The 27,844-nt window shown below is 41.1% G+C and overlaps 2 protein-coding genes across 4 annotated transcripts in view; one reads left to right on the forward strand and one right to left on the reverse strand.

The window, feature by feature from the left end:
- Positions 1-20,909, forward strand: part of Pum (pumilio) — a 63,397-nt gene extending 42,488 nt beyond the window's left edge. For 2 of the 3 annotated variants that reach the window (XM_072001212.1, XM_072001214.1), the window contains 9 exons: positions 11,796-12,179; positions 12,510-12,750; positions 13,219-13,383; positions 13,669-13,788; positions 13,869-14,163; positions 14,256-14,496; positions 14,668-15,058; positions 15,139-15,307; positions 15,448-20,909. In XM_072001212.1, coding sequence (XP_071857313.1) covers positions 11,796-12,179; positions 12,510-12,750; positions 13,219-13,383; positions 13,669-13,788; positions 13,869-14,163; positions 14,256-14,496; positions 14,668-15,058; positions 15,139-15,307; positions 15,448-15,763 — 2,322 coding nt within the window. In that variant the 3' untranslated portion in view covers positions 15,764-20,909. The remainder of the gene's footprint in view (positions 1-11,795; positions 12,180-12,509; positions 12,751-13,218; positions 13,384-13,668; positions 13,789-13,868; positions 14,164-14,255; positions 14,497-14,667; positions 15,059-15,138; positions 15,308-15,447) is intronic. The other variant, XM_072001215.1, reaches the window with a different exon arrangement.
- Positions 20,910-21,767: 858 nt separating this feature from the next.
- Fip1 (Factor interacting with poly(A) polymerase 1) lies at positions 21,768-27,751 on the reverse strand. The gene is made up of 4 exons (XM_072001221.1): positions 27,506-27,751; positions 26,351-27,259; positions 25,893-26,236; positions 21,768-25,814 (listed from the first exon to the last, which is right to left on the reverse strand). Exons 1-4 carry the CDS (start codon positions 27,683-27,685, stop codon positions 25,694-25,696), a joined length of 1,554 nt encoding a protein of 517 aa, XP_071857322.1. The 5' UTR covers positions 27,686-27,751; the 3' UTR covers positions 21,768-25,693.
- Between the last annotated feature and the right edge of the window lie 93 nt (positions 27,752-27,844).

Here is a 27,844-nt window from a genome sequence, read left to right on the forward strand (position 1 = left end):
GGATTGGTAAATAAACCTACGAATTGCAGCCTACGTGCTTTCACGAGAGCTACGATCGCCGGTCGGTCGACCGATTAAGTTTCGCCGTTTATTTTTATTTCCACGATACCCCGCCGTTATGAAAATAATTTTCGCGGTTTTGGTCGCGTAGATACGACCAAGACGAGGAGAACAAGATCTCTCGAAGGAGGCGAAAAGAGTCAACTTAACGGTCAAGCAACGTTTACGACCGCGGAAGTACCGTTGTTTCGCAGCGGAGCTATTCGTTGGAACGATATCCCTGCAATTTTCTAGCCGCTTCCTTTGCCCCTTCGTTTCTATTTACACTGATTACAGCCTCTTTTCCACGAACTACGTTATCAGCCCCGATTTTTTATACTTTGTGCCTACCTATACTCGAATTATCAGCTCCTACCTACGACCTTAACGCTACAAGAGCGAAATGAACGAAAAGAACTCGTCGAAAATGTATCATAGAAGTAGATGTGACTCTCCTCTTGGTCGGTCTTGTCCTCGAAAACGGTTCGGATACTAGCGACATAGAACACGAAAGAATGGCTTTGACCTCGATGATGCGCGCGGGGCGTAATGAAATCTAACAGCCTCTCTTCAAGCAAAGTTCGTCACGACTCTCAAAGGAAGTTGCAAACTAGCGGCAATTCCCAGTGAGATGACAGATACGAGCTTCTCTCGCATCGGCGACAGGTCTAAGGTGAGCGCGTAAACTCGTCTAAACGTATGTAAACGTCACGTAAAGCCATGTTTCCATCGATCGATGGACCTCTCCTTGTCTGGCAACACGATACACACACGAGTCGCGTCAGCCTTTGGAAATACGTCGGAGGATGGTACCGAGCAGTTCGCCTCTTCGATACGGATACCACCAGCCGTTTATCTTTCTTTCTCTCGCAGAATGCGATACTGCCGGGCAAACCTAAGGCACATAGTTGGAAGAGACGTGTATGTTTGAAAAACAATGGCTCGTGTACAGCCAGACGATCCTAAGACACTGTGTTAGGTCCGTTTTCTACATGTACACGCGATGCACATTGCGCTCGCGCTTTCATACCGCTTTGGTATACGTGTACATCTTTGTGTAGGCGCTCGAGTCTGTGTACGCCTCTCTGTATATACGAAGAAGTGCAATCAGGGCTTACAAAGGTTGTAGCATTTCATAAAGGTCACATCTACAACCCCTCTCTCCCTGGGGGGTATTAAAATCAACCCCATGCTTGCAGCATACGCCTCGACGAGGACCCGTTTCTCTTCCTCTATCTTTCTTCCTCTCATCCTCTTGATATTCGCGCCGATATCTTTGCGTATTAACGGTTCTTCCGTGTATTTATCGTCGTTTATTTATTTTTTCCTCGACAGTGCGCGCACTCGACAGTTTCCCGTACGCCTACTCTCGTTCCCTCCACTTCTCTTCCTCGTTCCCTCTTTTTCTATGTCCTCGATGTACTCTTACGATTACAAATTCATCGATTCCCGTTCAGCCGTGTTAACGAGCACCCCCTGGTTTGTCGTGTTCGATTGATGTCTCCCAACTGCAGTCTCGTCGATGAGATCGCAAGATCCCATCGATGACAAATGTTGGGAACATAACAGCAGGAAAAATCGAACGCAGTCGGAAAAAACACGACGATTAGAAGATTCATAGATAGAACTGTACACGCGTTGATAACATTTCCGATGTGGTGACTACGTAAGAAAATTCATCGCTTCTCGAAATCGAGCATCGACAAATATTGATACGTCGATGTTGCGTATCAGTTTCTATTTGAATTCTTCGAAGCAAAACGCATATCGTCTGTAGAATTTTTCAATCCATTCACCGTTCATTCGCTGTTCACATATTTGCTTCGTTTATCCGATCATCGATGGCCATTATTTGATAAATCCAATATCGCGAGGCGTGAACCGACTTTGTGACCTTCCCTGCTGGAAAAGTCGAGCAACGTAAGTTGCGCGTATATGTATACGTGGGCGTGAGTGAGGCTCTTATACGCGTGCAATCGTATACACACGACAATGTGTTCACCGCGTAACACGCGCGTGAGCAAAGCAGAAGGTCGAACAAAAGTGGACGGGTACAATTGCGGCACGACAAAGAGGCGAAGCGAAGCGAAGACAAATATTCTGTCTGGTGCACGATAACGGTCTAATAAAATCGGCGGCGCCACTGAGAGAAGACCTTCCTCGCTCGTCTTACGTTGCTGCACAACGCCTACGCCGATTTCTCTCCCCTTAATAAAACTAATTGGCTCACCTCGCTCTTTTCTCCGCCCAGTTTCCTTTGCCAAACGTCTCAATGAACTGAAACGTCCCGCAGTCCACGGAACAAATTTGCCTCAAAACGAATTTGCGGAGGAAATCGTTGAGAGGAGCGGCGGATGAGTTCTTCTTCGCTAATCAGCCGAATTGGTCGATGAACGAAGACGCGTTGGACGATCGACTTAGCCTAGACGCTAGGAAGGTTTAGCTAACTAACCGTGAAATATTTTCGACACTTGTACGTTTTCGATGGCGCGTCGATACTTCAATCCGTTTCGATTTTCTAAATCCACTTTCCGCTTATAACCAGTGCTCGCTTCGCGTCAGAGGGCACTCCAGCTGGTGAAGTGGACGATCGGGATCAGAAATCCTAAACCACTGGTGACAATGGCTTTTGTACCAATAGCATCGAGTGTACTCCAACTCTTTTTTTACATTTCCAAAGTTTCAACATCGGAGAAACTTTACGGGTTCTACTAGCTTGATTAAAGTAGATGCTACATCGACGACATTACCAGGAAATTATATTAGATATTCTCGTTTTAGATTTGCCGTGTATTTACATTTAAAGTTTTACTCGGTTATTTATTCAAATGAGTAAGAAATATTTAGAAGTAGTACAGCGCGTGTTCATGTAACGGTGTTCAAATTGCACAGCAAATAATTCGGGATATCACGTAGTAGAAATTAGTCTCGTCTTGATGACCAGGTATTCGGCACGGTTTCCATCAACGACACGCTTTCTTGTACGCTTCCACGGTGGACTTCCTTTAATTCCTCCCAGAGTTTCCCATTCTTCGTTCTAACGACAAAATCCAACTCAGTCTCGGACTTTCGAATTTCTTCGCCGATCGATTTTTCTCTTCGAGAACAATTACACGGCATCGGTTTCGCTGGATACTTCCCGCCGACACGCTTTCACGAGCGATCTTTCATGGATGCGGTTTTGTCGAAACGCAGATCCAACGAAATTCTAATTTTCAATGACATTTAGACGAAATTCGTGGGATGTCTTCGAAACACACTTTCGATTTCCTCCTTCGTCGTCGTGATTTTACTTTCATGGTAAAAACGTAGAGGAAAGTCAAGCCACGCTTTCGCGAGTATTATATTATGATACCACGTATATAAAGATTCAGTCCATTTCGAAGAAGTATTATCAGGCACGAACCAATTTGTCATCCTTAATTTCGGCTACTATTCTTCTCGTGACACGTGAATCTCAGGCTCGTACGGTGGAAGACGAAGGACGAAGGGTTCGTTCGTGATAGGGAGAAAAAAATGATGTTTCTTGTAGGCCTCTTTTTACGTATACGATAGAGTCGCGTGTCGGAGGTCGATCCAGGTCTCCACGTGACGCATAACGGGTGTCGCGTGAAAAAAAAAATGCCAAGAGGAAGGTGGGGCTGGTTAACGGCCCATTAGACTGCGGCAGGATAACCGGGCCGCACCCTTAAAGGCCATCCAATAATAAAATCCGCGTCATTTGGCTAAAAGCTACCGCGAAGGGGTATCTGGTATCAAGGTGTGGTTCCAACCCTTATCACGCGAGTTCTCCTCCATCGAGTTTACCTTTGTGTCTTCTCTTTCTCTCTCTCTCTCTCTATCTATCTATTTCTCCCTCGTTTCCTTCCTGTATCCGCCTCCGCTCAGTGTCTTTTTTCTTTGTTTTTAACTTTTTCACTCGTCTCTCCCTATGGGATCGGCCGTCACCGAGAACAGGACGCGTGTCCCAACGAGAGAGTTTATTTTAATTGAATTTTGCAACTAGGCTAGCGCCTATAACGGGAAACGCGCTGCGTGCGAGACCAGACCACGAATAGACGCTCACAATAGGCATTGTCTTCAAGTCCTGATGTGGATGTCTACGGACTACCTCGATAATTGTGAATCCGTTCCACATTCATTTTTCGAACCATGGATAGTCCCACGAAACCACGGGACTGATGTATGTTTCATGAATGAACCGCCTTAAACCGAGACTCGCCACCAGTTCCAACTAACGGTATAACAGAAAGATTGTCCGCGACGCGTCTGCTTGAAAAGTTAAGTTGGTTTTGTCCCATCTTGACTACAGGTTTCGTCACGAGCGTCGTTCAACCTGTTCGACGTCGCATATTTTCTACGTGTCTGTACGTCGAGACGAGCGACGCGATACCGGACGAATTTACAGGTGGCATCCGCGAAATTCTTTTTCTTCCAGTTTTCCTCGTGACACAAAGACATGTGTCGTAACAGGAGCAAGAGAAGCTCTCCTTGGATGACGTTGACGATATATGCGACGCGAAAACAACGAATCATTCGGTGGCTGGTTGGAGAACGGTACAAAGTCAGGAGGGTATCGTGCGTCGAGCAAGCTTGGGTCAATTCGATCGATTCCCGGTGTCTGGGGAACCGGTTTCTGCCGATGGAACATTAACACCAGCGGTTCTCCGCAACCGGCACACACACACACATACACGTGTATACATATACACAGAGAGCGTTGCTGGTCCGATCGCGTGATTTATACCGGGAACTGCGGAAAGAACGGACCCTGTACACGCTTAGAAAGTTGCCATCGCTCTGAGCGACGCGTTATCTGGAGCGAGCGGTAGCCATCGTGAAACAACGTTTTACACTGTGCTTTTCTTTCACGTTTTCCTAACACTGGTTGAACAAGCTCAACGATAGATAAGGATATTTAAAACTTTCCCCATATCCTGTCTGGCCTACTTAAACCTGCAAAACGATTCTTCTATGCGTTATCAACGAAATTTGTCGTTTCAGGCGTTTCTAGAATGCTCCTCGATCGCACTTCCTTTGAATCGAGCTGTATCGCAGCCGAACACGCGAACGTTTCTACCCGATTAATTAGTCATTCCACTGCTTTAATCGTAACACGTCTGCACGCGATTTCACGTCGCGGAACGAACGCAGCCGCGTTACGGTCAATGGAAACCGGACTGGAATACTGGCCAAGTTCATGACTCGGTCAAATCTGCCTGCGAAATACCAGCTTCACCAAACTATGCTCCGCAATTTCGGCCTTGTACACATCGAAATACCGTGCCGCTGAACGCAGCGGTAATTTCATGAAACGATCGACGTCTCTGGAAATCGTCGTTGCAATCGGACACTTCGACCCTTGACCTCTTTCCGTTGAAATGAATCCATCGGGGATTGCTATCTTCGCCATCGTCGACGTCTTCGTCTTCGTCTTCGTCTTCGTCGACGTCGTCGTTGTCGTTCTCGTTGTCGTTCTCGTCGTCGTTGTCACGAATCCTGCTCGTCTCTACCGGCTAGCGTATAGGCGGGGTCCGAGACGGTCGCCTCCGGGAACGAATAATTTCTTCGGCTCTCTGCATTCACAGGGTCCTCGTTGTTTTTGTATCGTCTTAATTGTTGCGTCCCCGATTGTTCCTGATGGCTATCGAACCAGTTCTTGAATCGCGTCCATGTAGAAGTAGACCGGAATTCTGTTGTTCGAACGCCGGAATATTTTTCTGTTTAAAAGAGTTATCATTATCTATCTAACCGTGATCGTGACTCGTGCTTGGGAGGAACGATCGATCCGAGAGGAAATTCGTGATAAAAGAACGTTCGGTTTAATTAACATCGATGTCGGGGAACGAGCGGAGAAACGCGAGGTTTGCCAGGCTTTTTGGTAATTAATAGCGCGTGATACAATTGTAACGATAATCGGAGAACGGGTTACGACGTCGATGGGGGATTTAGATTGGAAAATTACCTACGCGAACGTTTTCGATATAGAGCCGAGTGGGAACATGTCGTTGTGCAGCCACGTCGAAGACACCCTGTATATTCCGTACACGCAGTCAGGTGAGTTAACGGTGCTCCGAAGCGGTTAAGTAACGGGCTTCTCCGCTATTTGTCGTTGTACTTTTATTTCACGCAAACAGCCCGTGTTTCACAAATATCCTGCTTCTGCTTTGCCCCGCCAGTTTTCGATTCATCGATACGCGTCCTGCTTTTCATGCCACATTTCCCATCTGTCGTTCTGCCAATCCGAACGACTCTTTTATCGCCGGTGAAATGAATCGTCGATTCGCGATCATCAATTCACGATCATCGAGATCATTCCCTTGGCCAAAAGTTCTAATTTTAAAAGTCAAGTTTCTCTCGTTACGCATCGCTATTGTTCCCCGCGGAAAGCGAATGCGCACACTCTGGTTGCTTATATCATAGATAGTTTTCGCGGGGCTCGTAAAACGCTCGTTCAAGGTTGATATTCAGATTGGCGGCAATCAAAGCAAGCTAATGGCGTTGCCTCGGCCGCGAAATGTTAATAAATTTCCCTGGCGAAATTCGTCTTTACCAAAGCGGTTTACGTGCACGCGGCACGCCGCGCTGCTATCCAAACGGAATAGCGACTTTGCTCGGTTAGAATCAATAATACGCGCTCGCCTAGGAGATATGGTAATGTGCAGGCCGAAATCTAGATTCAGTTCAATTCAGCCTGGTGGAAAGTTTTACCGGCTAGTTCCATCGTTCATTACCACTCGCAGATGCACGAACATTACGGTCTCTGACGTTCGCGCGCGCTTGTAATCGAAAAGTTTCAATAGCTGCGCCATCCTCTTCGGTGGTCCGTCTTACACAGGTGAAAGATTAGTTAGGGAATTAAAGAAACATAGAAAAAATACGAAACTTTCTATTTTTTGTCGCCGGAGTCGTCGGTAGTGCGAAGTTGAGAGAAGAGAAGGGAACGCGTGATACAACATCGACGATCAGGCATCAGAATACGTAATTATCGAGGTACGCGTGACATTACAAGGCCAATGGAGCGTACCTTGTCTACCAATACTTACTTGCAACCCATTTTCGAGTTAGCTGCCTGACGTCAACATCGATCGTGCACTGAAAAGCACATTTCGTCCAAACAGATGTGGTCTTTCAAGATTTGGGTCTCGATCGTGCAAATCTCCCCCGATGAAATTTATAAATTTAGATAATATTTTTCATACTCCTCCGCGGTATTTTTTCAAGATAACGAGTAATCGTCATTCCGATTGTAATAAAAATCATCTTTAAATCAACGTATACGCCGTATCAAGTAATTGGTTGCTATGTATATTGAACTTTTGATAAAGATAAGAATCTATCGACACGTTTGGAGGACCGATCGACTTGATCGTGGTGGTGTGTTCTCGAATCGCGCACATCAGGTTAGGAATAATCGTATCAAAACGCGTTGCGGTCGATCGGCAAACCGTAACGCGTTGAGAATTGAATGTTTGTAACGTTAGTGTCAGCGAAACTAAAATGCGTTATCGAAACACCACCGGTACGATATCCACGCCGTTATCAAAGTTTCTCGCGATTGTGACAATGCATGAACGATAAAACGCTGCTGGCGGATGCATGCTCCGATTCGAGACCTTTTCATGCCCGTATTACATCGATCTTTCTCCATAGAGTTTACGCGTGTAACACACGAAGGGAACACAACACGCTACGTATTAACGACAAAAGTTATCGGCGTTGCGCGTCCAAACGATTTCTCTTCCTCTCTTCGAGAGTGTCGTTGCTGGCACGTCCTGCCACGTCGAAAGTGCGATGTCGCTGATTGTTGGACTATGAAAGCGACAGAGACGGATAAAAAGAAAGACAACGAGAAACGTCGTCTCCTCCCTTCTACTTTATCCGTAACGACGTCGCAACACCATTGGGCCATCGGCTGCCGTAAACTTGGTGCTAGTTTTGCTTGGCTGATTTTCGACGTTCGGCGTTCGGCCGAGCGAAAATCGTCGAGTCGAAAATTTCGACAGCGCCGCATGACGGTCAAAACGATCGATCGTTTCGAACGTAGTTCACTCGCGCCGCAAGAAAGGCAGTTCGTGTGGTAAATGTTAAAGTTACCATTCGAAGCACGCCGTTTTGAAAGTCAAACGAGCACGCTCGAAAGTTCGTTGAACTCCGTTCGTTGAAACCCGTTTTCACGACCGCGTTGCGAGGGATTTAGTAACGAATATCTCTCGCTTAATGCTTCTTATATCACTGATTACGCCGGCTGTGGACCGCTTCTAGCGTTGGTAATCGAAGTTCGGGCTTTTCGCCAATTCTATCGTTCCTCGCTGGACGTGTAATTCTCTGGCACTGGAGAACGAGGAGCTCCTCTTGTCAAAGCTCGTCTTTTTAACGCTTACCGATCCAATGAAATTTAATAAGAAACGAATCGTCTCGTTTGGAAGGCGATCGAGCTCTATGAAGGCGTGTTAAAATACCTGTTCCACAAAGAGAATTGATCGCATTCTCGCGAACCTCACCAGGCTTAATTTATGCCATTTAACTTCCTCAATCGAATAGTAGTACGAGCTCGAACGAGCGTGAGCCAGCTATATTCGATTAGCAGGCACGAATAGAATGATCGTTGCGCACAAACTGTGCGGTCGTGTAAGCATCGTGATCGTGGTCGTATGAGCGGAAAACTCGAATGCCACCAACCATTAAGGACGGATAATGCCCGAAGGATTTTCGAAAAATCTGGCAACGATTGTCACGGTCGACTCGTGCCAGATTCTCTCTTCAACGTGTGGATACTCGAGCGTGTAGAGAACAGGAATCAATAGGCCTGGTATTGTAGCGCGGATTTGTAAGCCGCCGGCGGAAACCTTACGTATTCAACAGTGAGTCACACTTCCAGGAACGTATAGCAGCCCTCTTCTCTCACCTACGACAATGTTCTCGGGCATTGTTTTCCACCCTTGCCAAAATCAAACGGTTCCCCCGGTTCTGTGTCGAGCTTCAACCCCATTTTTTTTTTTTTCACCCCTTTTCAAACGCAATCACCGTGATTTCCATTTAGGCGTTCGTTTTCACCTCATCCCGTTCGAGGGCACTAATGACTTCTGCGGTAATGGCTCCTGCTGCAACTTCCATTGAAAACTGTGCCGTGAATTGAGTAGCCCCTCGACCGTTCTTTTTTACGCTTTCCTATGGTAAGCCATCGGCGTGTCAACCGTCAGCCGGTGACACCACAACTCGAATCCTGTCCGCTTCCTCTTTGTATCTGCTTTGTCAGTATCGGTATAAGATATTGCAGTATTTTAGACGTTTTTAACATACCTGCTGGAAGATTGAAAATTACAGCGTGTTAAGTAATTGAAACTTAATCGCTGAATGAGATTGAAAGATAGAGCAGGGTTGTAGGGTGTGGAGCGCCGTTGTATATCGTTGTTGCCACACGGGTCAGGCCACCGATAAGATAGTATACAGCGTTATTAAACATTTCGTAGACGCAATAAATATTAACAGCCTGATCTGGCGCCTATCGTTTAGCCGGTTTAGCGAATTACACTGTGCTGCTCTTCCTCGAATAGATTCGTAACAAGAGATGTATCTGGAGATAAAATAAACAAGTCAATCGGTTTTATGGCCCTTAGTTACTTCGAATGGCTACACTGTACCATATCGAGAAGTGGGTTAACGTTGATTGCAACTAGGCCCTGCGAATTTTTAAAATCCTGCATACCAAAAAGATTGTCTGCATTGCGTATCATCGATGTAAGCGAAATCCCTTCTAACCTCATAGATTTGCAAAAAGACGTTAAATTAAAATGATTTGTAGCGGTACATGAGCGTAGAAAGGTCAACGGAAATTTCGAATCTGGAGAAACTGATATTATTGTGCCAACGTTGTTTTGGTTTACAAGGACTAGAGGCAAACGAACTCGGGATAGATTGTTATTGCCGTTATTTGTAATCTTTAGTCGGAGTTACATAAGAACTGTAACTTTAAACTTTTTGTAATAAGTCTGTCGATATAAATGTGTTTAACAGGCTTCCTAGGACAGTTGAATTGTTATCCTTTGTGCGATCGGCATAGTAGCAATAGGCGAACGGGGACTACGACCGGTATACATTATCTCTGTACTTGTACTTATAACTGAATTTTAGTATACCATTATTAAATACAGTTACATGTTTAATAGCACCTCAGATATTTAAAATCGCTTTACTTAGATAAATTTGCTTCGATATCTCGAACTTCGTTGAACCGTTGTATAGGCAGACTTTCCGAATTTGTTAAACCTTGAGCGACAAGAAAAGCAACCTGTACACCAGATTGAGAAAGAAGAGGGGTCCGCAAGGTTCGCGCATGGAACAATCACCGAACGTAACCGTGGCCTTGGTTGAAGCTCGAGCCGCTTCCGGAAGAGGTTAATACCCGAAACGCATCGCTGACTCGGAGGGCTAGAGCGTGTCGTGAATGGTTCAAGTTTCTACGCTCTCGCGGAGCAACAACCTACTCGGAACAATGCCTATTTATTTAGACACAGATCGTTGTGTTCGTTAAGGGACCTAGGGGGATTATTTTTATGGTCAAAGTTAATGACGGCACGGGAAAAATGTCGTAGGTGGTCCTCTTCCATAACGAGTAAAGCGTAATTGCTGGGGAAGAAGCCGGTGCATTCTTCCCGGCTAAATGAAACGTTGACGCCAGAGACTATTCGTTTGTAATAGCGTCTGTAATTTGTATTGCAATCCTAACAATTAACGTTGACGTAACGGCCGATGCTATTCGATCGAACTTCGCGTCACCATTTCATTCTTAGTCTATTTCAATCAATATGTTGGAACTTTTCTACGTGAAATTGGTTTATCAAAATTGATCAATTCTAGTCTCTAGTCGTTGAGGCAACGTGATACGAAAATTCGAGAGATCGATAGAAAGAAATGAATTGAATCAAACGCGATTCTTTGGTACTAGCGTTCCGTCTACAGTCAAACTGTACCGCGTTTGTCGGTCAATTAGGGAGTCCAGAACGAGTACCGGTAACATAGAGGCGAGCGCATGTCGGTGAATGTCCGCGAGGGGTCGTCGACCCTAGCCAACCAGACCTTAGCTGTCTACAGCGTTAACATCGCTTTTACACCGATATTTGAGGATGTAGCCCATCCTGGCTGCTGGTTTTTCGTCTCTCATGTTTCGACCTTGATCCGGATTTTTAAACCTGGCCCGGCTCGATCCTCACCCGATAACAGAATGTCGTCATCCAGCTTCGAGGAACCGATTCCATTACCACCGTGGGAATTTGCACTAACAATTCAATCAGCTGTTACTCCGACTTTTGAACAATCTAATCCCTGGAGTTCTGACCAGAGTCCCCCGGTAAATGCTCGCTGCGTATTGTCGAATAAATTAAGACGATGAGGAGAAGCTGACGTCGTTTGTAATGCTTCGTGGACCTGCCACGTATTACCGAAAATTCGCGATCGCCTGTCGCTACCAACTGCTCCCGCTATTTGACGTTTTTGCGACTAAATTCCCGTACATGATGGTAGCTGGCTGTTTTCCCATTTCATTAATAATTGAGCATATTAAGTTGTACGGTATCTCGTAAAAGGTAATAATACGAAGGGACGTGAAATTACAGCGGATTACAACGAGTATCTCGCGCCGTGAACCTACGTGTATCTTTAACAGAGTCCGGTAGAATTATTACCGACGACCACATGTAACCGCGGAAGAAACGAGTAAAATTATGCTTAACGAATACGATTTCCTTCTGTTGCAGCAACTGTTCCGAAGTCAGCCTCAAGGAGCCACACCACAGCAGTTGCAACTCCTGCAGCAACAACAACAGCAACAGCAGCAGCAGTACCTAGCCGCCTCGCAGGCTCAACAGCAACAACAACAACAACAACAACAGAACTTTCCCACAGCACCGTATACTGTAATCAGCGGACAAGAACCATATGTCGGAGCATTGATAGCCGGTGCACCACCTCCGGTGGTGCCGCAGTATTACGGAGTGGCGCCATGGGTTTATCCAGCCGGATTGTTACCGCAGGCACCTCCTCAAGCTGCCGCTCCGCCGCCCCCTAGGCGACCATTGACGCCATCCTCGGCTGCAGCAGCAGCTGCTGTTCAAGACACTGCAAATAATTTGGCTCAAACTGTAAGCAAGTTAATTAGCCCGCTTTTTAATGGGACATTCGGATCGGACGCATGTGTTTAGAAATAAATCCTATTGTCGCGACGCAATTTCAGCTATTGCCGATCTGTGTCTCGCTGCGTGCAAAGTCTCTCCCGTCGCTCGCCTGTTGAACGTTTCTCGATTAAATTTGGCCGTGGAGATTAAATATAAACTTCGGGCAACAATTTGCCAGCTCATTAACGTTCCTACGTTTCTGTGTCAAACAGAGCAGCTACTTGCTTCTAGTACGCGGTGTTTTCAAATTTATATTACGTTTGATATACAGCTGATTTTATATCGGTATATTGACAGGTTCAAGGCCAATATCAGGTGATACCCGCGTACTACGATCAAAATGGATCTATCGTGATGGGCGGAGTACGTGGGTTAAGTTCCGCGGCAACCCCTATGAGATTAGTCAGTCCAGCGCCCGTTTTGGTAAACAGAGCTCCGTCACAACCACCACCAGGACCACCGGCTCCACCACCACCGAGTCTATATTCTCAGCCAACTCCTACGTCCCATAGTAACGCAACACCTGGAGAATGTTTGGGTAAGAAGCATTGTAGTCATAGAGATTGTAATTAAATATTCGGACTGCTCATCAGCATTGTAGATATGTGTTAATTTTTTTCCGATATATTGATTCTGTTCTACGTGATATACATATATATATAAATCTATATACATATTATGTATAGCCTATACATATGCATGACTCATGATTAAATATATCGGTGAATTTTTGAGAAACAGTTATGCGTATAAATATACATATGTATTTATATATATATATTAACGTCGAATAACTTCTTTGTTACTTGTACATACGTGTATACACGCCACGTATTAACCTGGTGACTAAAAATGTCTAGTACGAATTCGTTGTCGATACCGGAAGCGTGCGTGTGTATGTGTTGGAACGGTGTACCGCTAGGCTTATAGACGGTATAAGGTCGGTAAGGTACGGCAAATTAATTGATAACTAAGAGCGTGTGTGGGTTGCGGGCTTTTGGTGCAGGTCTGGCGGCGTGCAGTGCAGCAGCAGTGGTTGCACAGGCTCAAGCAGTCGCGGTGCAGCAGGCACAACAGCAAGGATCAGGACTAGCCGCAGGTTTAGCGGCACTAGGATATGGTGGCTCCCCTCTGGGAGCACTAGGCTCGCCCGCTCAGCTTCAGAGTACAGGTACACATTCCTAGCCAACGAACAACACACTCTTTCGAAACGGATGTTTCAGTTTCAGGCGTCGGCGGTGTCCTCGATTTTTCTCTTTTGTACATAACGACCGCATATGTTTGCATGCTTTGCAAGAGCCTTATCGTTTGTCTTTACACACTTGTCATTTTGAACGTATCCTCCTAGTGACGTCTTTGTATATCTTAAAACAATCGTACATCGACAATCGTGAGCTTGTCCTTTAGTGAAATTCGGCTTTTAGAAAATCTCGCATCTCTTCTTATCTGTTCTCAGGTCTAGGTCTTGGCGCTTCTTCGACCGCCCGGAGAGATTCCTTCGATAGAAATACATCTGCTTTCAGCCCTAGCTTGGAGTACAGCCGTGCAAAATGGCCTCAGAGTTACGGAGCCTTAGGTACTGATCCACTGCTCTGTGTGTTGTATAATTCGGAGGGTTAAGTACGTTCGTCTACAGTTGCACGATCTTATTTGCAGGCACGGTAACTGCATCTCCAAGCCCATTAGGATTATCCTTAACACCACCGCCAACTTTGGGAGGGTCTTTAGGTGGACTCGTCGGTGGAGCAAGTCGGGTATCCGCTGCCCCCGGCGCTGAAGCCAAGTTCCGTGCTAGCGCAGTTCCAGCTTTAACAGCCAATGGGGTTTTCGGCTCTAGTAGCTCTCTTTTCCCGAACTTGGTGGGCAAACCTGGCCGCAGCGGTACGACCAGCATCGGAGACAAAAATGCCGGTGGACGATCACGTTTGTTAGAAGACTTTAGGAATAACCGGTACGTGCTTCCCCAGTTATCGCTCGAGGACACGAGTGTCTCGTTATTCTCGTAACACAGTTTATGTTACAAGCAATTCTTATATACTTCAGATTCCCGAGTCTTCAGCTACGTGATTTGGCCAATCACATAGTTGAATTCAGTCAAGATCAGCATGGTTCCCGTTTTATTCAGCAGAAATTAGAACGCGCTTCGGCTAGCGAAAAACAACTTGTGTTCCAAGAGATCCTTACTTCTGCTTATTCATTGATGACCGATGTTTTTGGGAATTATGTTATTCAGAAATTCTTCGAGTTCGGTACGCCGGAACAAAAATCCACTCTTGCCCAGAAGGTAACTACGACGTTCATTTTTATTTATGTATGTAGGAAGTAGATTAAATGATGAATACCTTTGCGTGTCAACTGATACTTATTGATCGAAAATAATTGTATCTGAACGATTAAAGTAGATGCATAAAGTCTTTTAGATCTTTACTACTGTTAAATCAATCGTTGATGTTAGGTTCGAGGACACGTACTGCCTTTGGCACTGCAAATGTACGGTTGTAGAGTGATTCAGAAAGCTCTCGAATCGATCGGACCAGAACAGCAACAAGAGATTGTCCGTGAACTGGACGGGCACGTTTTGAAATGCGTTAAGGATCAAAATGGAAATCACGTTGTGCAAAAATGCATCGAGTGCGTTGAACCACGAGCACTACAATTCGTAATCGGAGCTTTTGCTGGTCAAGTATATTCTTTGAGTACTCATCCATACGGCTGCAGAGTAATTCAACGTATTCTTGAGCACTGCACTCCTGAACAAACTCAGGGCATTCTTCAAGAGTTACACGCTGCAACTGATCAACTTATACAAGATCAATATGGAAATTATGTGATCCAACATGTGCTTGGTAAATGTCGTTCCTTAAAAATATATTTACAACTTTCTTTTCCTACCAGAGTAACTCATTTGTACGTGTTTGTTTTATAGAACATGGAAAGCCGGAAGACAAGGCACAGTTAATCAGCAGTGTTAGGGGTAAAGTACTTACTCTCTCTCAACATAAATTTGCGAGCAACGTCGTTGAAAAGTGCGTGACCCATGCTACAAGACAAGAGCGTGCTGTACTCATTGAAGAAGTATGCGGATTTAACGACAAGTAAGTTTCGCAACATATAGAACTTCGATATTTATCAACGAGAATTATTTCCACCAATATTTCTTTTGTTGCAACTTCATTGCTAAAATTCGTTTGTACTTGCCACTAACTGCCTACTTTTTATACTTGTTACGAAATAGCGCATTGAACGTCATGATGAAGGATCAGTATGCCAACTACGTGGTTCAGAAAATGATCGATGTAGCAGAACCAGCACAACGTAAAGTATTGATGCACAAGATCCGCCCACATTTAGGTAGCTTGCGCAAGTACACCTATGGCAAGCACATCATTGTCAAGCTGGAGAAATTCTTCATGAAAACTGCATCCGCGATGGGGGTAGCAACACCTGCTGGTGCTACGAGTGGTGGAGGTGATCTTGGTCCTATTGGACCGCCTGCTTCTGCTGCTGGTGCAGTATCTACACCAGCTCAGCAGCCAACGCAGGTTTTATAAGCGTACGGTTTCGGAAAGTAACAACTTGAGGATCTTCGTACGTTCAAAAAACACGTACTAAGATCTACGTAATATTTATGCAACGTATCTATCGCCATTAAACATATAATGGACGAGAAAAAAAAAATGCATTTCAATGTGCCGCTTGTCACGTTGTCCCTTCTTGAAACTATAAAGCTGAAAGAAGAGAACACACGCGTATCCATTTAAGATGAAAAACAAGAACTACCGAGATAATTTTTCTTATTTTTGCAAAACCATAAAGAACGAGAGACGCTAACAATTTGTACAGATTAACAAGAATGGACAACGCGAAATTACGGTACGAGAAGAACGAATTTTTAGGTCAAATGTGTGTCAGGAAAAATCAACTTCTAAAATAACGTTAGTACAGTGCATTTTTTCTATTAGTAATCAAACGTGCTGCCGAGTAATATATTAATAGCGATTTACATTGAAATGTCGCGAAAGTTGCATTAATAACGTTCGAGAGCCGAGTTTCTTCACACGTGCTGGATAAGCTTCGAGCAACTATATAAAAGAAACTAGTGCTGAGATCGCTGATTGTATTTTAAACGCCACTCATTTTCAATGAGTTTTAGAACAGTTTTAACGGCATGATAGTTTCAACAATTTATAACATACTTCCCCCTCATTTTGGGTAAAATCGTTAGTTAACTTCTTTGAACTCAGCACTCTTTTGAAAGAGCATACGCTCTGCCCTCTGGTAAACATTTAAACACCTATGAGAAAAGCATAAAACAATGAAAGAGCGAGAGGAGAATTTAAGTGAGTCATACGGCTCGTCGCGATTAAAACTCGGTAATAAAAACAAAAATTTTGAAGAAGAGAAAATTGTGTTTAGACAGCTAGGATAGATCTTAGAGCTGCATGCATTTATATCGAGTTGTAATGAGGGTGCGATGGCCGTTAACACCATGCACGAAATGTCTTGATCGCAAGTGTACCGTACTATCTTCTCGCGCTGAAAATAGTGTTTGTGCGGTATACGTCCGATCATTGAATCAATATCGATTCAGATTCGATAGAGGTTAGGAGCTACAGATATGTTGATTAAATCTAGCATAGCATTTGACATGGGAATGAAACTGAGTATCCCTGACCTGACCGCTGATCTGCCCCCTTGATTGCTTCAAATTGTTCGCAAAAGAAAGAAAAAAGGAAAAGAAAGAAAAGAGGAGAAAAGAGAAATCGATTTTATTACTCGTTCTACGTTTATAAAAATTTGGAAGATGAATCAGTATATTATGTATATGTGTGTATTTCTCTCGAAGACAGAATTTAACACAAGATGAAAAGAATGAAACTAAAAGACAGAAACAAAACAATGAGGAGAGACATCAAGTCGTTAGCACGGTTCTCCTTTGTTCATTTTTACGTTTGTCGCTCTAGAGCGCGAAGCATTTTTTTTTCTACTCTCTTACATCCTTTTTGCATCCCTTTTCTCCCGATCCTTGCCCCTCCGCCCTGTTTCTCCTTTCTCCTATTCCTGAGATCCCCAAATTTTGTAAATTGTGATATAAATAAATAACAAATGTGTATAGGTACGACGTGACAACCTTATCGTGAGGAACCGTAAATTCAACGAATATTTTATTTTTCACGGGAATTCTCTCCTTTTTAACGCACTTTGTGAATATCGTGTATTATAATAATTACTAATTATATTAAATTTAAATATGATTTACGTTCTAATGCTGCTGACCCTCGATCAATATACGTTAATATTTCCCTTTCTCCTACCGTTTTAAAAATGGTTTCAACCACCCCCATCGATCTCCCCCTCTATACACGTACAGGCACATACATTTATACATACTTTTCAATTGTAAAATATGAAGATTTTTGACGAAGGAAACACTCTAGAGAAAAGAAATCACTTATGTTCGAATTCATCCAAAAATCCTACCCCTTCTGATCCACATCCCCGATAACTCCCTTCCATTTTTAAATAATCGCAGCCATCGCGATTATCGCGGTGATTTTTGAACGTAACCGAGATCCATTGTACATTGTATAAATGATAACGCGTTCTTTAAAAGAAGAAAAACGTCAGGAAATTAATATTCCCAATGCGTGTGTATCTATATCTTTTCGCGCCATTCTTTCCCTACGCCTTTACAACACGTTCACACATTAGTTCAAACATATTATACACATCAAGCATTTCAATTGTATTATATATACTGATCACACAGACGGTTGGAAAGAGCACCTCTCAGCTGTTTTCAATAACATCGTACTTGTTCCCTTTAATCGAACTTCCGCATTGTAAAAGGACACGCATAACTATATTTTCTCGTATATTTTTTCCTCTCTGTCATCCTGGAAATCGCCTGGTTCGCTTTAACGATTAGCTTCGTACATCGTGCATGCATCATATATTTTTGCATCACTTTCTATATTCCTAAGATTTTGTTGTGAAGCAGTTCATCGATCAAAATAATCAATTTCATAGTGTTCTTTCCCGAAGGATTTTCTTTTGTACAATTCACCTATATACTACTTTTACTTCATTTCGGCGACATTCTCGCATACTTCGTTGCGTAGGAGGATTTTTATATTTATTTAAGACGTATTCCTAGAGGAATAAAAATTGAGATCAAAATTGAAGATTTATTATTCCATTTTTAAAGACAAAATTGGAATAACCTGTAGCTCGTTCTTAAGAGGGTTTTCGAAAAATTCGAAGAACGGTACAGCATTTCGAAGTAGAACGTTTCATCTAAATCACTTCACGAGTATGTATGTATATAATTATTCTTCATCGAGAGATTCTCGACGGTTGTACAAAAAGAAAATCTCGCTAAGTTTTTAAATTCGACGTTCGTGTGCGCCACACATTTGCCACACCTATTTGTATACATTCGTAAAAAGAAGAAGTTCGTTGCGTGTTGCATTCTCACAGCCGATAGGTAGTTGTAATAAGATCGAGTTGTATCTCAACTGTGTACAATGTATAATATTTTGTTAACTTAGATGTTAAACGTGTAGAATTCTAAAACGAAACAAAAAATAGAGGAACAAGAAAAGAAAGATAGAAGGAACCAGCGCAAACAACTCAAGGTCCGTCAGGGTTTTGTACAAAAAAGATGGGAAAAAGAAAAGGGAAAAGGAAAGAAAAGGAAAGAGCCAAAAAGAAAGAAGAGGAAGAAAATAGCCGCTTTCTTTGTAACATATTGTAAATAACGATTTATTAACGAAATTGACAAATTTTTAGGTAAACCCTTTCTCTCTTTCTCTTTCGTCTTTGCTGGAGGATTGCTGTCAAAAAGTAATAATGGCGCGACAGGTTCAAAAGTAGGGAGGAAATGTTTGGAAATGTTTAGGAGGGGAAGTGCGTAAGACTCAGTACTTATCGGGTTTTAAACGACCGTTCGTTCTTTCTCGTTTGCTTCCCTCCAATCTGCCCACGGATTCTCTGAGTAATTCGATCGATTGGTACTGGTACTCGTGGAGAATGGATGATAACGTACGCGAGCTACCGTTCCCCACACATGAATTCGATCTTTTCGGAAATCGCTGAGAGGAGGCTGCTCGTTTTAGAGCCACGAACAGCAAACAAAAGAATATCGAGGACATAGAAAAAGAAAAAAAAAAGAGAAATTAAAGATGAAAAACAGTGTCACATGTACGATATAACGAAACGGAAAAACTCAACATATACAGGACAGAGACATTCCAACCGCCACTTTTCACCCTCAGCCGACAGGATACTTTGCCGTTTTTAAAACGCGGGTTACATAAATATGCGACGTTAATATGTTGTATTAATATTTAATAAGGAATGACGATAGTTCCTTCGTCCGTGTAAATCGCGCGCATCATCTGTAAATTAAACGTCGGAATTCAACATCTCATTTGTAATAGAACCATCGATAATCACCCTGTCGAGTTAGGAAAAAAAACGCAAAAAATGAATACCGAAGAGTCACTCAACAGAAGCAAAAATCGAACGCAAAATCTCATGTCTTATCAGCTAAGGTTATTCATTATTATTATACTTTTATTATTATTATAATTATATTATTAATATTCTTATTATGATTCTTATCATTATTATTATGATTCTTCTTCTTCTTATTATTATTATTATTTCTGCTATAATTATCAATATTGTTTGATTACCTTCCCTCTACGGATTATTATTGTTATTACTAATAATTGCTTTATACACACTTTTATATATATATATACATACATGCATACATATATATACATATATATGCGTATATATATACATATATATGTGCATATATATATACATATATATGTGCATATATATACATATATATACATACATACATACATGCATATATATATACATATATGCAAACACAAGTATGACAAACACACGTATATAACGCTTTATAAATATGATACATAAAATAGTACGAACACATTTTTTTATGCTCCGGCTTTTTCATTTTGCCCTTTCGAAGCAAGAATAAAAGAAAAGATACGAATCTTTACTTTAATTAAAAGATAAAAAATGAAAAAAAAAAAAACAGTTTAGTGCAAATGTTTAGCGATAGGTTGACAACCTTATTGCCGTGTTATATATATATATATACACATCTCTACTTAAGCTTCTGAGGAATGGAAAAGAAATTCATCAATAACTTTTGATTATAAATAGTGTAAATTTTTTATATAGCGCGAGAAGGATGAAATAATTATTGGTTGCGCGACTTCTACGATGTGCACGTGCATCATGTATAAAACAAAACGTAAAGAGCGGGAAAAAGATGGAAAAATCGGAATTATACGTTCATGGTACACATAACATTACACACGACGGTTTCTCGATTTTTTTTTTTTTTTTTTTTTTTTGTAACTTTGAACTTTGTATTCTTTCACCGTTCGTTCTTTTCCTGCATTACGGATTGTGCGATCTCAGATCCGTCTGCGAAATTTGTCTAGTTATAGCGAATCGTACATCCTATTCCTTGAGAGCGTGTACTCTTTGTAAAATATGTAAAAGTGCGATACATATTATTCAGTATTTCTGTATACACAGTTTGGTATGTCTTTTTGTAAATTTTTGTGCTATTATACGATTCGTCACCGAGTAATGAAAAATTTTGTTAATAAAGGATCCGAATCGCGGGATTTGTAACGCAAACAGTATCGAACTTATTCTTGCCTTTAACGAAGAAAAGAGCAAAGTAAAACCAGGAGAAAGACGACCGATCGATTCGTTCGTCTCTTCCAATTAATAGAAGGCGTGTAAACATCCCAATCTAGCAATTCAATTGGACAAAAACCATTGAAATTCGCCGCAGCACAATTCGTATTCATGAAGTTTCGCGCACGCCGATCACATTATCAAAGGAGCATCTTCGTGTCGTAATATCCCTGTATATGTAACGGATCACATGGAACAGTATTTGATAAACGAATGTTTTTTACTGTTCCGTCTAAATTTCAGTTAAATGCCCCGCTCTAAATTCTTGCAACTGTAATTGTTCACCAAGAGGGGCACGACGAGGATTTGTCGATTAAACGAAATTTATGCGAAAGATAAATTGACTACTGTTTTATATATCGACATTTATCTGCAAACAATCAATACGATACTCGATTCGGCATATACAGAGATATCGTGCAAGTAATATGACAGCGTTCCCACGTTGCGTTACGTATATCCCTTTGCGCTCCCTTTAAGCCTTTAATATTTGTACTTTAGATACAATCATCTCTTTCTCTTTCGCCCCATCTATACCTGGACACACGCCACTCTTTCTTGAAGGTATCTTGTGAACATCATGATAAAGAAACAAAAATATACAGAAAACGCAAAATCAAGAAAGGATTCCCGGTGGGAACGCATATGATCCGAAAGAGGAGGACAATTAAGCAACCCTATAAATAATTGATTATACATATATATACATATAAATATATATATATCTGTATATGTATACCTAAAACCTTTAAAAACTATCGATATATGATATATATGTAATAAGTACTATTTAAATATTGTAACAATTGTATATGATTTTAATACTACATGCTAATTGTATTATATATATATGAAAGATCTGCGACCTCCCACTTGTAGAACACACTCGATCGTACACATACACGCAACATACACTCATCTACACACACGTATACGCTACATGTGCATATATCACGCATGCCCTACACGCATAGGTAGACATACAAGATCGATATTGTTTGGTGATGTGATGATATGCCACGGTATCTGTTTACAAGTATTCAACGAAAAAAAAGCAGCAGCTTACCTTTCTTCGTTGAATGCAAGCTTGCGAATACATACAATACAATACACACACACACACACACACACACACACACACACACACACACACACAAACATACACGCGCGAAAGAAGCACACAGATCTAAGACACCGCGTTCTTCTTCATTTTTCATCTTCGCACCCACCGGTTTCAACTGCCATGGCGCTATACAGTTAATCGAATAACAAAGGAAAACGTGAAATAGAAAATTGATTCGCAACATCCTTGGTTCACCGTTCGGCGTTCCTTTGGTTGCCTGTTTAGATGACGGGACGCGAATACGCGCGTGGTCGCACGCGTGAACCAAGGAAGGACGAAGAGGACGTAGAGAACATCCACGGGAATGGTGCGCCCTGATATTAAGACTGATGTACAGTAGCGCGCTATTCTCACCGCAGAAATATCGTCATTTTCATTACATTACATAATCTCACATTATACACGTACACGTCTATCGTCGACACGGTTACACGAAACAATCACGGATTCGCAGGGCTAATTGAACATATATATATAAATATATATATATCGTATATATTTGTCAGATATATGTCATATATGTATGCGTACACTCGTTTGCCACGCCACTGGCTCTTACACTTGCACGCGGGTCGACTCGTGTCATTCGTGATTTTTCTTTTGATATTTAATCGTATGCGCGTGTACATTGTTGCGAATTAAATATCGTTCATTTCGGCGAAATGAAAAGAAAAAGGCGTCATCGGCTAAATCGTAAGCTGTTTGTAATATATACGAAGCATGTATAAGCTGTAATTATAAATTGTTTGATACGTTGCGTTGCTCGATTCGCTTGGAGAGGAGAGGTGTGAAATTTTGTGACAACACGGTGTGACGTTTTTGAAAGCTCTCTTCTTATTTTCTTAGCTTCTTGCTAACATTATCGTTTCATGATAACAGTCGTTCATACGTTGAACAAAATGGAAAAGAAAAAGACAATTGTTGTTCGATAATCGCGCGAGCAATGTACGAGCCGGTGATGCTTCTGGGACACACGGTAGATGCAGAGGGATATAAAGAACAAGAAATGTATTCCATGTTAGCGGATAATTAGATAAGTGGGACGGACAGGCATACGGATTAAAACAAAAATTACATAACTTGTATATTAGTGTATAGAACGTAGAAACGATGAAATAGCCACGAAAAAAATCATTTTCGACGATGTTTTTTACAAGCAGGCAGAACAGTGCGAGTAGATTAAAGAGACAAACAAAAAAAAAAAATGATAAAAAATACGTCATTGTACCATTTAAGTAAAAACTAAAAAAGGAAAAAGCTAACGAAAGAGAGCATGTCAAAAAAAAAAGGTTTATAAAAAATGCACTAGCGACGAAAGAGAGCCACTACAAACCGCCACCTCGAAAGAAAAACGTTTAAAAAGAAAAAGAAGAAAGAAATAATAAGAAATAAGTAATATACACTCACTCCTCGATAAAATAAAGAAAGAGCGTAGATTTTTTTAAATAGTCACTTGTCGATGGTAGAATCGACGTACCGGAATTTTTCGAGCATAAAAAGTACGCGAGAAGCGACGCACGCGAGATCACTTTTTACGAGCACATGAAAGCCAGAAGACGAACGGTTTCATGCAATAAGTTTTGTTCTTCCCACGATTACTTGTTCCTTTCTTGTTTAACGACATACCGTGTTCGTTCGTTCATCAATTATCGCATTCTTGTTTTTCTGTTGATAGATTCTTTAATTGGGATATACGAATTCTTTTTGACTCGTGGTGGTAGCGGTTCCTTAACATTGCCCAGGTCCAAAGAGTTCTGTTTTGCGGCTTTACGTTAAACGTTCTGTCAAACCAACAATATGCAAAGCGTTTCCGCCGATATATATGTATTGTAAAACTATTTCCAAGAACGATACACATCGTTACGGTATTATTATATACTAATTAGCGTCTTTGTCGATTGTATTTCATATTTTCTAGAACGTTAAATAAAAAGGATTTTCGAATCTGAATATAATGTGAAAGGAGGATGTCGTGATAACTTATTACAATAAAACGAAAAAAAAAAAGTAAAAAAAGGAAAACAAAACGAAATGAAGAAACATTTCCACATTTTCCTGTTCATTCAATCGATTCGGTGTTCTCGCGATGTTTTAGATTTTCTCGTTGCTCAAGCTTTGCTCTTTGGATCCAGTGCATTTCCGGTTACTTCGAATCAAACGTTATTCCAACTTATTTCGTCGTTAGTGTTCATGCTTTTTGCTTATGCGTTTATTTTTTTCTTTATTCTCTTTTCTTTATTTTGTATATCGTTTTGTATTAAATGCTGTATTTTTCTTTTGTTTATTAAAAAAAAAAAAATATTAAAAGTAAAAAGTAAGGACAAACCGTGTCAATGCAATTGCATTTTTACAACCGCAAGTGCTCTCCTTTTAAAATTGTCGCACTAAATAAAACTACAAGCGTTTACTTAGTCGAGTTAAATATTCTTTAGTATATTTTTTAAATGGTATTTGTTCGTATTGTAAACCTTATAACTAGTAGATGCATTAATTAATTAGTATGATAATTATATATATGCTTTCTGTTGCTCGAGTTTTGTCTTCTTTTTCATTTTTTTTGTATACAAGAAATACCTACCTTAAATATTATTTATTGTCATCTCCTACACCGATGATTCGAGACAATTTACGTGTAGGGCGATCTACGTTCTCGCTTCTATTGAACACTTGTTACTTTTCTTAAATTTTCATTAATGGATTCACAAATAGTTCAGTGGATCACTTTAAATTTCGAAAGCGCGCTTAAAATTCCAAAATAACTATTCGAAAATAAGAAAATTGAAATTAAAACGTAGGTAGCCGTACTGGTAGTTTGTCTTGATTAGCATTTTACTCATTAGTAGACGTACCTAATGCATCAGGTATACACTACACCTTTACACACTTACACACTCGAAAAAAATAATGAATTAACGGTATTCTAAATGTAACGTGTATATGATGGCTGTACAAATGTAACATTTTTTTCCATTATGTATGATGATATTAATGATAATGAAAAATGGAAAGATTTGATGCAAAAAAAATGTGGTATAATTGAATTTACAAAAAGAGAAAAAAAGAACTCGCGCGTGTACGCATCGATCGGTACGAGTCCGTCTATGTAGTCGGTATGAGTATCGATCAATTCACTCCCGAGTGATTTACCAATAAACTACTATTACTTTTAATTATTATAAAATACCATTTCTGTAATAACATTATGATATAAAACCATACATTGAATGGCAAATCTTAGTAGTTTTGGTGTCCCGTGCCCGTTTCCTTGTAGATCTATCAACCACAAGTGTATTGTAAATAGTGTAACGCGTATACAATACGCATTAAATATGAGGATTGTAATGAACATTTCGTATCGTTAAAGATAAAGTTTATTGTTACTGTCTATTAACTTATTTGTTGGCTAGGATCGCGGAGAATGTCATACAAATCTCGATCAAATGATTTGTCGCTGTCTCTTGATAATTCGTGCGACAATTGTACCAACATATATTCTTGAAAGTAACATATGAAAAATTACATTATTAAATGAATCGACATCTTAAATTCAGCATACCAATGTGATCACGGATGTTTGTAAATACATATTTTCTTATTTTTATTCGCTCTCTTCTTTAGAACGTTCTCTTTCAGAGCGTCTAGATTTCTTCTTACGCCGACTTGGGCTTCTGGACCTAGATTTGTGTCTACGAGATCGCGATCTGGATCGATGTCGATGTCTAAAACAAAAATATGGCAAGTATTGTAATTATTCTATTGACACTGTATCAAATTTTAATTCCGCAGTGCTTCATTACCGGTCTTTGTGTCGATACTGAGATCGAGATCTGTCACGATCTCTTTCTTCATCTCGCGACATCGAGTCTCTTTCTCTGTCTCGTTCTCTAATCATAGAATCCTTTTCACGCTCACGATCGCGATCTCTATCCTTATCTCTTTCTCTGTCCCGTCCCATCGAATCTAGCTCTCTGTCGCGATCTCTTTCTCGGTCTCGATCTCTTTCACGATCTCGAGAATCTCTAGGTGGCATTATAGGAGGAATATTTGTAGGAGGAACCATAGTTGGTATCGTTTTTGGGCCAGTATCTTTATCATCTTCTCCCTCTGTCATTGGAATAGCTAAATTTGTCGGTTGCCATGTCTAAAGTAAAAAGAATAATCAAATTTTTTTTAGAAATAAAAAGCTACTTACTGCTTGACATCATGCAGTGGAAAGATCAGATTGGTAGGATAAATAAGATTGTTTGAGATATACCGGATCATTGCCCCATTGGTTATCTTGTGTAGGCTCATAGCTTTGATAATATGGGTCTGTTTCTGGGATATAAAAAGGAGCTGGCTCTCCAGGGTATCCAGGAGGAGGTATATCAAATGCAGGAGGCATTCCTGCTCCTGGAGGTGGCACACTCATATCAGGATAACCTGGCTTCCTAGAGTACTCTCTCCTATCTGCAGTCATTACTTGTATCACATTTCCTTTTGGCGGAGATTTATCGAGATTTCTTCTGGAAGCCAAACCTGAACTACCAATTACATCTATTGTCCCTGCCATTTTTCTTCCGGGAGGCGGACCTGCTCTTTTTGGCCCCATTATACCAGAATATTTACTGTTATCATTAGTAATTGCAACTTGAGGTACCCTCATGCTGCCTGCATTACCACCGCCTCCTCCTGCATTCAATATTAATCCTACTCCAGACTCACTTCTCATTCGCTTTTGTCTTTCGCAATAAGCTCTCCATGTTTCTTCATTAAAGCCATAATTAAAGTAATCGGTAATGTCTGCACCAGGTTGCCTCCAAGGTTTGTCTTCTAACTGATCTAAATTAAACTCATGAGCAGGCATTCCATTTATAACGCCTATAGTTTCAAATTCATCTATACTAAATTTTCCAGGTTGCTTATTCAATTTATCTGGTACTCCCGATGCATTTGTGAGTAATCCTCCTCGTTTGATATTGAGGCTACCATATGCTGGGGTCGATTTAATGTCACCTATGACAACGTGTACGTCGTCATCGGAATCCGAATCACTAGCGGCTTCACCATCTTCTTGGCTGGAAACTTCTCTTACACCATTTTTGTTCACTTCTGTATTGTTTTCATTCTGAACATTATCGGCTCGAGGAGACTCTTCCTCCTGTGGTTCTGTTTCTTCAGGCGTCTATGAAAATAAATGTCATTTCAAGATTGTACTTAATTTCAGATCATTTACCTCTCAAATAGGTTATATTGTGCGAGTAATAAGGTATATTTTAATTATGATAAAATATCTTTATTGATATTCTAATCACGCATATATTCCGTATCAAAAAAGCTTAAGCATTTAGTACATTGTATTTATCTTTATTCAACTTTTTCAATGGAATCCAATAGCAATAACCGGATGAATAGGTTAGAAAAGGTATACCTCTGTTGGTGCATCAGGAACATTTTCTGTTTTTTGATCTTCCAAGGTTTCTGACTTTTCTTGTATTGTAGCAGGAAGCGAATCATTTTCTTGGCTTTCTGGTTGAGCAGACGTTGGTGTGTATTCTTTTCCGTCAGTCGAATCTCCATACAACCATTGATCCTCATTTTCATCCGCCATTTTTCCTCTCCTTTAACTTGACAACTAAAGAAATACCATAGACATATATTGCTATATCCATGAGAAACATAGAACTATACATCCTTTGACACGCTTAAACAATCAAAATACGAACTCTTCCTTCTGCAAGTTTGCCAACGTTCCACAGAGACTAGTATA

The sequence above is a fragment of the Bombus fervidus genome, chromosome 4, assembly GCF_041682495.2.
Source record: "Bombus fervidus isolate BK054 chromosome 4, iyBomFerv1, whole genome shotgun sequence".
Taxonomy (NCBI): Eukaryota; Metazoa; Arthropoda; class Insecta; order Hymenoptera; family Apidae; genus Bombus; species Bombus fervidus.